General features: G+C 37.0%; 1 protein-coding gene across 3 annotated transcripts in view; it reads left to right on the top strand.

The window, feature by feature from the left end:
* The window catches only part of Cdc73 (cell division cycle 73, Paf1/RNA polymerase II complex component), a 99,618-nt gene that overhangs the window by 32,165 nt on the left and 53,953 nt on the right, over window positions 1–13,500 (top strand). For all 3 annotated transcript variants that reach the window (NM_145991.2, XM_006529366.3, XM_006529365.2), the window contains exons 9-10: window positions 661–739; window positions 3,040–3,104. In NM_145991.2, the coding sequence (NP_666103.1) occupies window positions 661–739; window positions 3,040–3,104 (144 nt within the window). The remainder of the gene's footprint in view (window positions 1–660; window positions 740–3,039; window positions 3,105–13,500) is intronic.

Here is a 13,500-nt window from a genome sequence, read left to right as displayed (position 1 = left end):
TAATTTTATTCATGAGGTCATTTGTGGTTAATGTTTAATGATATTGAATTAATGGTAATACTTAGATATAATTTTAGTTGGCTTACTACAAATTCCCCCTCCCCTCTTTCTTTTTCTCCCCTCCGAGACAGGGTTACTCTGAGCCCTGGCTGTCCTAGAAGTCATTTTGTTCAGATTACCATTAGGGAGAAAGTATTATTTCACAAAGTCATTTAAGCAATTAACATGCATCTGCTTACCATATTATTTCTGCAGTTTTGATAGAAGCATACTTGAATTTTTTTTTTTTTAAATTCTTGGTATAAGGATGGTCATTTTCATTTTCAGAGACAGGGTTTATAGATACTCAAGTGTACTAGATAGTCCTGGCTATTCTAGACTTGTTTTGTAAACCAGACTGGCCTTGAACTCACAGAGATCCATTGCCTTTGCCTTCTGAGTGCTGGGATTGCCTGGAAGGATGGTCATTTTCATCCAGCAAATATAATATTGAATATTGATTCCTAGTCATCAAAGGCCAAGTAGTCTACTTACTATATTCTGTCTTCTGTGCCATATTGATAATTATACTTATTTTATAAGTGTCCCTATCAGGTTTTAATTATGAGTGTTAAATGAGTAATACGTAAAAATATTAACTGCCAACCTTTTTTTTTTTAGGATCCTACATTGCGTACAAAACAGCCTATTCCAGCTGCTTACAACAGATATGACCAAGAAAGATTCAAAGGCAAAGAAGGTAAGTTGCTTATCCTCTATCTTCTATTCATGGTCATGCTGAACTTCAGTGGTAATATAGCGTGATATTTAAGAATAAGGCTTGTTAGGGCTGGGAAGATGGCTCAGCGGTTAAGAGCACTGACTCACTGCTCAACAATCTATAATGGGATCAGATGCTGTCTTCTGTTGTGTCTTAAGTGTACTCATTTAAAAATAAAGAAACAAAAAGAATAAGGCTTGTCAATTAACTTCTTAGTATAAATCAAGTTCTGTCATCTGTTTTTGTAATAAAAGGTTGTTGGTTGTTGTTGCTTAAACCTTGTCAGCTCTGATGAATAGTTTTGACAGAGGTCATTCTGCAACACCTAAAAACAGTATTTGGACTTTACAGAACAAAATTGGTTAGCCACTTGTTGGTATCTTTGATTCTGGAGCCAGATGATTTATGTGTGTCTTAGTTAATTTTTGCACAGATTTTATTGTTATTTCTACTGTATTCTGTTACTTCATCTCTCTAAGTAAATATTTATTAGTAGTACTGTTAACTTATTTCATAGAATTACTTTGGGGATAAACCTTGGGCTACAGATGAGGTTCCTTGTGTAAAGTTTGACAATATAATAAACCACTCACAGATGTTTGCTGTTATTGATAATAGTTTTGAAAATAAAGAATTTGGGATGAAAAATGTCATATGTTAAATATGAATGTGTACATTCATAGTTATGCTCCAAGCAGCAAAGTGTGAGAGGTTACTTTGTGACAGCCTGATTGACAGTGTAGCAAATACAAATACAATTTTGAGTCATTTCTTTATTAGCAGAATGTTAGTGATGTGAGGTTTTCACTAGTTTCTCTTGAGATCTTCACTCATTTTGTCTGCCCTTAGGAAGATGTGAGATAGGAACAAGTGAACATTTGCTATTTTTTTCTGTATCATCTGAAGTCTCTGGGCAACTTTTTAAAAAGGATGTATTGTTTTGATGCAGTAAATGTTTATGTTGACTTCACTTACCAGATAAAGGTAAATGGGTACCACAGAAAGACAGTGATCCATTCTTTTATTCACTTTGGTGTTTTGGAAGGAATGAGTTACATAAAATATTCATAGCAAATCTAGTCCTGTAAGGACCAACTCCAGCTTCTTCCAAGTATATACATAGATTCTTGTTTCTGTACCACAACTGCAAAATCTTACATATGACACAAAGGCATATAGTCTATAGTTTGCAAAACTACTTGCTATATGATCTTTTATAAGAAGTTTAGAACATATACTCTATGAAACCATTTTTTTCAATTACATTTTTTTCACTGATGGTCATATAATATTGATGAAATTTAAGCAGTGTATGCTTTATTTCAATTACATATGGTATGTTTTTATCATTCTTTGACTGGTAAGATATTGTCAAACACCCAAATTGACTTCCATTAGTTGATTGACCATAGCAAGAGCCAAAACAGGAATGAAAAATAAATTGCTCTGTATGTATAGAATTAAACGTTTACTTTTAGGACAGAGAGAGAGAGAGAGATAGAGAGAGAGAGAGAAGAGGGGAGGGGAGAGGAGAGGGAGAGAGAAGAGAAGAGAAGAGAAGAGAGCAGAGAATGTTGCACTGTGTCTTGAAAAACTCAGTGTTAGAGCAGCAATTTCTACTATTGTATAACAGTGGATCCCATAGATTAAACTTTGGAGCAAAAGATTTTGTAATTTAGGAACTTCCTATTTTACATGCTTTTAAAGGTGTAACCGTTTAGTAGCTAGTAGTAAAAATAAGGGCATTATATTTTTTTTATGTAGCATTTACAATTTTTATTTTATTTCATTTTTATGTGTATGGATGTTTTGCTTATGTGTATCTGTGCACCACATATATGTATGCATGGCGTTCATGGAGCCTGAAGAGGGGAATCAGAGCCCTTGAAACTGAACTTAAAGGCAGTCATGATTGTAGGGGCTGGGAATTTTACCTGGGTTTTGTTTGTTTTTGTTTTTTGTTTTTTGTTTTTTTCAACCACAGCTACTGCCTCTAACTTCTGAGTCTTTTTTGGTGTGTGTGTGTGTGTGTGTGTGTGTGTGTGTGTGTGTGTTTTAAAACAAAATTTGAAAGATAATCTTAACCAGATTGTATGCAATAAATGCCTTGGCATTTATTGAATATCTTTTTGCAAGTGTCTTAAAGTTTTTAATCTTTAGAAACATTTGATAAAGTGTATAGTGTATTCACAGTTTTGTTATGTGTAATGTAAATTGTGATAAAAAATTTTAATCTGTCTTGAAATACATAAATCATAGTAGACTCTTTGTCTTTGTAGAAACGGAAGGCTTTAAGATCGATACTATGGGCACCTACCATGGCATGACACTGAAATCTGTAACGGTAAGTTATTCAGATTTTGTTTGTTCCAGGTGTTTTATGTGAGTAGCAGATGGTAAATTTTTATTCTCTAGCTTCTTTTGGGGTTGTTGTTGAAATATTTATTTTTAATGACCGTTGAAGTGCTAGTAGTTCTGTGTGATATTATTTCATTCATTAGTATTCTGCCTTTTTTTCCCCTTTCTAATCTGAGCAGACTTTATACATGTTTTGACTAATATACAACTGTGACTATGCTGTGTCATTGGGGTGTTTAGAGTCACTGAGGAGTTGAAGATTATACTGACCATCTAAAATCATAAATTCATCTAAAATCGTATTCTTTAATTCTCATTGGAAAAATTAGAATGGGACTAGACCTTTAGACTGCTCAATGACATGGGATCAGTCTCCAGATCAGCTAAATAAGTAAATAGATTGTAGTACTTGATGGAGTGCTTATAAAGACTCTTGAAGGAACCAGTATTTATACAGTCATGAACACAGTAAGTCTTTGATTCAAAAATTCTTTTTAGCTAGCTCATTTGTTTTCTTTTCTTTCGGTTCCCTTTTCCTTTTTTCTTCCCAGTCCTCTCTCTTTTCTTCTCTCTTTTCCTTTCCTTTCTTGCTCTTGTGTCCTAACTCGCCACCCCCCCCCCCGCCCCCGGGTCTATCACTCATTCTATATTGTTTTTATCTTGGACTTAGAATGTTTGGGCTCCAACTTCCTTTCTTAACTTGCTGAGTAGCTGGAACAATAGGCTCTCTTTAATTTTTTTTTTTTTTTTTTTTTAGCTATTCAGAAATAGCTTGGCCAACTTCTGTTTAACACTTCTAATTTTTATGTAGTAAATGGTAGTATTGGATGATTTGAGTCAGGTATACTTTTAACTTTATTTTGCATTTTTATATTCTGATGCATACCCCTTATACTTTAAAAATCTTTGCATATGCATTGTGTCTGTACTTCAGAACTAAGAGTGTTACCAAGTTTTGTTCTTGCTTGTGAGTCATCAGAGACTTACCTCACATGACAGGAAATATTAGTTAAGATTTAATCTTTTTACTTAGAATTTGACATAAAAAATTTATGGAAAAGTTTCAATTTTTAAAACTTCAAATTGGGATTCTATAAAAATTAGTATTTTGCTAATATACTTGTTTTTAAGGTACCAGATTTGTTTTCATATTGTATTAGAAATTGTGTATAGGCTTACAAATTCATTCAACAATTTATTGAGTACTCGTGTCAGGTGTTCAATTCTGAATGCTACAGGTGAAGCTGCTTCAAAAAGCCTGCTCTCTGAGGTCAGTTGAGCAATTCCTGCCAGGAGATAGATCATTCCCTGAAGGAGCAACAGGGTTAAAACCTGACTTAGTAGACAATACTAACGCCAGTGTTTGCAGACTGTGAAGCAAGGACAAAAGTAGTAAAAATTTCATATAGTCATCTGATGCCATTGGTCTTTTGTGATGTCAGAATATAATTCATAGTAGTAGGGTCTAATTTAAATTCTCTGTTTGCTTATTTGTTTGTATTTTTAAAAGAGGTCTCACTATGTGGTTTTGGCTGGTCTGGAACTCACTGTGTAGACCAGGCTGGCCTTGAACTCACAGAGATCCACTTCCTCCCAAGTGCTGGTACTAAAGGCAATTGCCATTATGCCTGGCTTGAGTAAAATTCTTATGTGATTTAGTTAATTGCTTTTGTGGAGACAGAATTTGTCTATTGATGATTCCCAAAGTGAATTGCCAGGGAACTGAAGTTATTCTTATGTAACCAACCATTAGAAGTTAAAGTTTCTTTTATTTTTTCTCTCTTCTCTTTTCTTATTGTTTCATAGCTCTCTGTGCCATGGTATTTGTTTTATTATAAGAGCATCTAAATTTAAAGGGTAAATTGTGGGGCCATGGGTGTGTGGGAAAGAGTGGGGTATGAGAAAGCTCACATTCCGCCAGAGTTCCAGTGCTCTGGGCCGGTGGTTGCGGAAGGACTGCTGGATGCTTTCCACGCAGTGCTGGGTGACCCTAGGTGGGCATCTGGCTGTGTTAAGCTACTGACCCCACAAGGTGGGTGGTGGACAGGGTCAGCACCAGGTACCAGGATCTCAGCCTGGGGATGTACAATGCTGGATACAGTGGAGGAGCAGAGAACAGAATAGGGGCCCTGGGGCGGCACTCAGCCCCGGAGATAAGGGGAGAGGGGGGACTGGATGGTTCCTACTTGGGCAAGAGTCCTTGGTCAGGTCTGTAGCTGGAGGGCAGGAAGGCCTTCTGTGGGGAGGTTAGACGCTGCTCTCATTAGGAGAAAGCCTAACCCATCTTTCAAACGGCGGGCTTTGATGGTCAGAGACAGTCTATGGTTTTAGAGCTTTATTGTAGAAAAAGACAGGGGGAAAGAGAGAAGATAGAAAGAGGGAGGGAGACTGGCCATGGCCACATGAAGAGATGGGAGAAGGGAGAGAGAGAAGGAAGGCTAGAGAGTAAGAGAGGTAAAAGCTTAGAGAGAGTGAGGTGGGGCCAAGCAGCCCCTCTTATAGTGGGCTTGGCTCTCTTGCTGTTGCTAGGTAACTGTGGGGAGGTGTCTAGCCAGAATGCCAGAAGCTTGGGACATTGTCTATGTGACTGGAAGCCACAGGCCTCTCCTGTGGGGACTGTGGGGGATGGTAACTTCGACAGGAGCCAGAGGTCCAGGAGACCTGATCGAATGCTTACTGTCCTGTGTAGGTGGACATTACCACCCACTGGGTCCCATGGGGTTCAAGACCTCAGCTCGACTGGAGACCAGGCTGTCTGTGCATAGCTCATTGCCCCACAGTGATTTTACGTATATTTATGCTATATGAGTTTGAAAAATAATTACACACACACACACACACACACACACACACACACACAGAGAGAGAGAGAGAGAGAGAGAGAGAGAGAGAGAGAGAGACTGAGACTAATAAAAAGGGATTGCTTTGGAATGTAACAAAAAGACTAAAAGTGGTCAATAGTTTTATTTCTTTCATAAATATTTTGAATCTGCTAATTTTTTGTTGTTGTTTTTGAGACAGGATTTCTCTGTGTTGGTTCTTTCAAGACATGGTCTAACTGGAACTTGCTTTGTAGACCAGGCTAGCCGTGAACTCAGAGAGACCTGCCTGCCTCTGCCTCCCAAGTTCTGGGCTTAAAGGTGTTCACCACCATGCCTGGCTTTGAATCTTCGACTTTTATGTGATGACTGAATATTTACTAGAAAGGAAATACATAGGCAAGCAATGTTTAGATAAGTGTTTATTTTTAGTTATTTCTCAAACTCATTCTACCAGTTTAGTATTTTTTCCTTCTTTTTTCTGTTTTGAAATTATCATTTGTGAGCTTCAACAACTTCTTACTTTATTGCATTCAGAAAATTTATATTATAATGACAGGCAAATATATATTAGATGTAAAAGAATTCATTGCCCACATGACTTCCTTTCTGTTATGTATATGATTCATATTTGCTGATATTATTCTTAAAAGTTTGATATGCTTAGTTCATGTAATTCCTGAGATTAGGACTGACCTACATTAGGATTGATCTTTGCAACTTTGAACAGAGTTCTCTTGACACATAGCTAACTTAGTACATTAATAATTTTTATAGTGTCTTTTTTCTGTATGTGTTAGATAGGCTTGTGCTTTAGTAGTCCTAGCTCTAAGTTACTAAAACATATAAATAAAAGTCATGGCAAATGTCTTGATAAACTGTAAGGTATTGAGGAATAGAGAGCTGGTTCCGTGGTTAAGAGCACTTGTTGCTCTTCCTGAGGACCCCAGTTTGGTTCCTATCACCCAGGTTTGGCAGTTCACACTAGCTTGCACCTACGGCTTCAGGAGATCCGAGGCCTCTGTGTACACATGCACTCAGATGCACATGCGCATACACCCTTAAGGTATAAATTTGTGTGGTAAAATCTGGTTAACTTTTTCTTTCCTGGAGGTGGGAAATCACATTTTTTTGAAAAAAATTGTATTTTGGTATTGCTTTTTTAAGACAGGGTTTCACTATGTATGTAGCCTTGGTTGGCTCAAATTTGCTATATGGACCAGGATAGCCTCAAACTTTAAGTTTTTCACCTGTATCTGCCTATTGACTAAGATTAAAAGCATGGGCCACTACTTTATAAAGGAAAATTCTCTTTGTAGGTCACACTAGTCTTGTATATCTTGGTCAGGGATCTCCTTCTGTCTCAGCTGTCTACATAGCTGGTGTTCAGGTACATGTTGCATCACCTAGCTTCTGGTTAACCTTTGACTTAGATATGCCAAGGTGTACTTTTAGTTTGACATTAAAATGGTTCCAGAGATCCAAGGTACACAAATGTCCTCAGAGTTCTTAGATGGAGTCCCCCTCCCCCCCCCCAGTAGGTTTCTAGAAGCGGTTGTTTGTTTGCTTATTTTGGTTTTTCGAGACAGGGTTTCTCTGTGTAGTCCTGGCTGTCCTGGAACTCACTCTGTAGACCAGGCTGGCCTCAAACTCAGAAATCCACCTGCCATTGCCTCCCAAGTGCTTGGATTAAAGGAGTGCGCCACCACTGCCTGTCCTTTAATGTTTTAAGAAACATTATATCAAATAGTTTTTTGTGGTAGAGAAATGTAAAATTTTTTCAATTAGTTATTTAGTTTACATCTCAGTTGCTTCTCCTGGTCCCTACCGCACACAGTCCTTTCCCCATCTCCCCTCTCATTCTCCTGTTAGGGTGGAGCGCCCCCCCCCCCCCCCCCCACACACATGCTTTTAAGGGCAACCCTTGCTCTAGTTGTTGGAGGACTCACATATGTACAGGGTTGGGGGAGGGTTGGTCCAGCCTGTGTATGCTCTTTGGTTGGTGATTCAGTCTCTGAGAGCCCCTAAGGGTCCAGGTTAGTTGACTCTATTGGTCTTAGTTGACTCTATTGGTCTTCTGTGGAGTTCCTATCCTTTCCAGGACCCTGGATCCTTCCCCAACTCTTCTATAAGACTCCCTGAGCTCTGTCCAGTGTTGGGCTGTGGGCCTCTGCATCTGTTTCTGTCAGCTACTGGGTGGAGCTTCTCAAAAGACAAGTTATGCTAGGCTCTTGTCTGCAAGCATAACAGAGTATCATTGATGGTGTCAGGAATTGCCCTTGGGATGGTTATCAAATTGGGCCATTTATTGGTTGGCTATTCCTTCAGTCTCTGGTCCATCTTTGACCCTGCATTTCTTGTTATCTATAAGAACATTTTAGGTTGAAAGCTTTTCAAGTGGGCTGGTATCCTTGTCCCTCCAGTGGGAGTTCTTGCCTGGCTGTAGGATGTAGCTACTTCAGGTTCCATTTCCCCACTGCTAGAGTGTCAAATAAAGTCACCTCCATAGAAGTCATCAGGGAAATGCAAATCAGACTGACCCTGAGGTTCCATCTTATACCCATCAGAATGGCTAAGATAAAAACTCAAGCAACAGCACACACTGGCGAGGATATGGAGCATGGAAAACACTCCTCCATTGCTGGTGGGACTGAAATCTTGTACAGCCATGCTGGAAATCAATCTGGAGGCTTCTCAGAAAATTTAGAATAGTTCTACCCCAGGACCCAACTATACCACTCCTGGGCAAATACCCAAAAGTTGTTACACTATCCCATGCTTTACCATGTTTAACCATGTTTATAGAAGCATTACTCATAAATGTTTTTAAATGTGGGGTTATTGGGCGAAAACAGTGTTCACTGGTAGTTTTCTCTTTACTTACTTTTATGGAAATACTCTTAAAAAGAACTGGTATTACACAGAATTTACCTAAAGTTATGGGTTCGAAGTAGAAACGTACTGAAGAAAAGTCTTCCTATATTTCACATACTAGTGTTTTGTTTTAGTAGTAGTATCTATGAAGTTTAAATTTGAAACCTCTTTAGTTTACTATGCTTCGTACATTTTTATAGAATATGTAATTTGTGAATGGACCTTCATCGATTAGGAAAAAAGTCATTTGCGCGTATAGTGCTATGTATATTCCTTATGTTTGGGATGCAGAAGCAAGGAGATCAGCCTGGTCTATCTAGCAATTTCCAGGCCAGCTGGAGCTCTGTAGTGAAACCGCTGCCCCAGTATCACTATCATCCCAAACAAGGAAAAAAGTTACCTGTGAATGTTCTCTATCATATAGTAATTAAGATAGAGTTAATTAAGATAATAAGGATCAACAAAAAAGAAAAACAAACGAAAAATAACAACAACAAAAAGATAATAAGGATCATTTCTCTGTCTCTTTTTTAAATAAGATATACTTAGAGTTTATTCTTGTTCATAGGGATTTGGTAATTTGATTTTGAATCACTTCTCTGCCTCTGGTCTCTAAGGTCTCTAACCTATTTAAGAGTATGTAGAAAGGTTATATGGCAACTATTTGTTCCTTTTTTGTTTGTCTGAGACAGGATCTCTCTACATAGCTCTGGATGTTCTGGAATTTGATAATGTTTATCAGGTTATCTTCAAATTCACAGAGACCCTGCCTCTGTCTCCCTAGTGTTAGGATTAATGGCATGTCCTAGCATGGTGGCAGACACTGCGTATTTGAGGGAACGTTTTACTTTTCTTTATTTAGATTACTCCAGTAGATATAGGGTATAGTAAGTTCTTAAAATAAATATTTTATCGTGAACTATTTTCAGAGCATATAAAATGGAGGTAGAATAATAATACCATTATTTTTCAGGGCAATACAAAATTCAGTATCTCATCCAGATTGTAATTCTTAAAAGTGGATAGACATACATAGCTTCTATGTTTTTTTTTTTAAAGACTTAATTATTTATTATATGTAAGTACACTGTAGCTGTCTTCAGACACTCCAGAAGAGGGCACCAGATCTCGTTACGGATGGTTGTGAGCCACCATGTGGTTGCTGGGATTTGAACTCACGACCTTCTGAAGAGCAGTCAGTGCTCTTAAATGCTGAGCCATCTCTCCTGCCATCCCCCTTATTATTCTTTGTTGACTAATAGTTATTTTCTGCTTACAGTGTTTTGGTAGTACTGTAGTAGCAGTAATGTTCTTGATTTGAGTCCAGTTCTTAGGCCAGCCAATGTAGAGAAATCTTCCTTTTGTGTTATCTGAACTAGGCAGGCTGACTTTCTTCCTTTTCTTAACCTTTTGGATACCTCCTATATCTCATGTCCTCTGATGGATACTGAGACAAAAGAGATAAACTAGGTCTTTTGGAAAAGAGTGAGTGAGTGTCTTGAAAGTGTAAGTATAAGGAGCAAATGTGTAGAGGTACATTGAAGAGGTAATACTTGAAGATGAATCTTAGCTGGTAGGAAAGCATGAAAACATAAATTGGGTATAGTAAAGAAAAATTAAGATTAAAAGCTCTGTGATGAAAGGAAGAACATAGAAAAGGGAAAGGTTTAAACGATTGAATCAATTGTTTTGTTATTTGCCTGTAGTAGAGTTTCTTCTCAGAATTAGAGTGGCCTGATGTTCTGAAATGCCAGCACATTGCTATACATCTTGTTAACCATACGCCCAAGCATTTTTTTTTTGTCTAAAATTTGCCCCAAATATATGTTAATCTGTTGTAACTTCAACTTATAATTCTCATCATAAACAATCTATATGTTATGTTTCTTTTATGGTACTAGTTATACAATATCATGAGAGAATAGCCACAATGGTCTGACCTATGGCTACTTTGTTTCTTTTAGATTGTCAGAGGACTGAGCTGTCTTCTGTCAATCATTGTGTCAACCATGATAGCCCTAGTTGCTTTTAAATCCCTGATCTAAATAAAGCATGTGCCAGGTGGCTAAAGAGAAGTCAAGTACTTTGGGGACACTAGAAATGTAAGGCTTTACAGTCCTGCCATTGAGCCACAAAATGTTGTTTTTATTTCAGTAAAGGTAATAGAATTTATATCACAGTTCTGTTTAGGATTTAAGAAGCTGTTGAGGCGTGTTTATGCTAAGGAGCATAATGCTGAGCATTCTCAGTTTGACTTACTTACAATATTGGTTATAGCCTTGTTGATATATTTACTATTACTTGTTCAATGATACAGTTTTTATTCAGCGTTACCAAGAGTAGTTTATTTACAAATTAAGAGAATGTATTTTTCCCCCAAATCCATGAAGTATTTTTGTTATAGTTGTGGATGCTTATACTATAGCAGAGAAGGTAAATTGCAAAGACGTTTTCATATAAATTGATAACTTAGGGTACATTTTACTATTCATCTGTTTAGGACCTAGATATATAGGAAGAAATATCATTTATTTATATATATTTTTTCTTTTGAGAAAATTATAGTATTTAGGACTTTAATGTTATAGAAATATTACTTCCACATAACAAGATATCATGTGCTGTATTTTTAGCCTGATCTGTATTATATTGCTTGTGAGTATTACACTTGAACTAATTTTTACAACTTGATTATATACTTCAAGATGGTTGTGAACTACCATGTGGGTGTTAGGGAATGAACCCAGGCTGGCTTTCTCTAAGAGCAGTATAGGATCTCAACTGCTAAGCTATCCTCCAACCGCCATATTTCTTAAGCTTTTGAAAGATAACTTTATAAATTTCCTGGCTATTACATGAATATTAACCTAGTAATATTTAATATTAAATATACATATTAATATTTTATACATGAATTTTAAAATTAGACTTGCATTTTCACAGATTGCTCTAAGAAGCCATCACTAAAATTGATGCATATTTTTTTTTTGTATTCAAACATGTTTCTGCATAGCAGTTTTTCCTCAGTTTTTCTAGTAGCAACAGCTTTATAGGTCTCCCTCCATCCCCTTAAACTTGGTTCTTTTTTGTTTTGTTTTGTTTTACCCTTGCTTTATTTTGCCATTTTCTTCTTTTTTTTTAAAATATTGTGGCACTGACTATAGATTTGGCCCATATCTTTTTTTTTTTTTTTTTTTTTTGATTTTTCAAGACAGGGTTTCTCTTTATAGCTCTGGCTGGCTGTCCTGGAACTTACTCTGTAGTCCAGGCTGGCCTCGAACTCAGAAATCCGCCTGCCTCTGCCTCCCAAGTGCTGGGATTAAAGGCGTGCGCCACCATGCCTGGCGGCCCATATCTTTATCAAGAACTTTCTATTATGATTTACTGGTCTGTTTGTTTTAAAAAACCTATTAAGCATTAGGTTTTTTGTTTTGTTTTATTTGTTTGTTTTTTATTTGTTTTTTATTAATGTGAAAAGGGCTCTTCCTTCAGGTTTTTGTTTTGAGGTTCAAAGGTGTACATGAATACATTGAATTGTATTGTCCTCAGAATTGTGAGATTTAGGGAAGAATTTAATTTTACTTATTGCAAAATTTGTTTTATCATGCATGCATAATACTGTAAATTTCCTTTTCTAGTGCATAGATTGCCCTTTTTCTGTTCGGCTGTTATTTAGAGTGAACAGATAAATGGTAAATGTGTACTAATTTCATTTCATAAATAACTTCTTTATGGTAGAGGCTTTAAGATCAGATGTATGATTACATATTTTTTCAACATAATCAGCACTTAGGTGGTAATTTACTTGAAGGAAATGGACTAGACTATAGTATAGTAACAGGTATCAGGGAATTTCAGTGCATATAAAAGTTTTATAATATTTTTTAGATTATGTATCTTCCTGGGTTTTAACAAAAATTCATTTGTTCTTTTGCTAATAAGATTACCTAATCAAATTTAATAGTCAATTATTCTTTCTATTTATTTATTTATTTATTTATTTATTTATTTATTTATTTATTTATTTTCTTCATTTACATTTCCAGTGCTATCCCAAAAGTCCCCCATACCCTCCCCCTTATTTATTTATTTATTTATTTATTAGATATTTTCTTTATATACATTTCAAATGCTATCCTGAAAGTTCCCTATACCCTCCCTCCGCCCTGCTCCCCTACCCACCCCCTCCCGCTTCTTGGCCCTGGCATTCCCCTGTACTGGGGCATATAAAGTTTGCAATACCAAGGGGCCTCTCTTCCCAGTGATGGCCGACTAGGCCATCTTCTGCTACATATGCAGCTAGAGATACGAACTCTGGGGGTACTGGTTAGTTCATATTGTTGTTCCACCTATAGGGTTGCAGACCCCTTCAGCTCCTTGGGTGCTTTCTCTAGCTTCTCCATTGGGGGCCCTGTGTTCCATCTTATAGATGACTGTGAGCATCCACTTCTGTATTTGCCAGGCACTGGCATAGCCTCATACGAGATAGCTATAACAGGGTCCCTTCAGCAAAATCTTTCTGGCATTGTGCAATAGTGTCTGGGTTTGTCAATTATTCTTTACTCCAAACCACCTCTAAATTTTAGAGATGTCACTAACATGTACAGCATATCCCTTAAAATTAGTCTAGGGGCTAGAGAGATGGTTCAGCATTTATGAGCACTTAAGATGCTCTTACAGCGGACCTCA

This window comes from Mus musculus, chromosome 1 (assembly GCF_000001635.26).
Source record: "Mus musculus strain C57BL/6J chromosome 1, GRCm38.p6 C57BL/6J".
Taxonomy (NCBI): Eukaryota; Metazoa; Chordata; class Mammalia; order Rodentia; family Muridae; genus Mus; species Mus musculus.
Note: the sequence above shows the minus strand (reverse complement) of the source record. Positions and strands in the feature narration are given on the sequence as shown.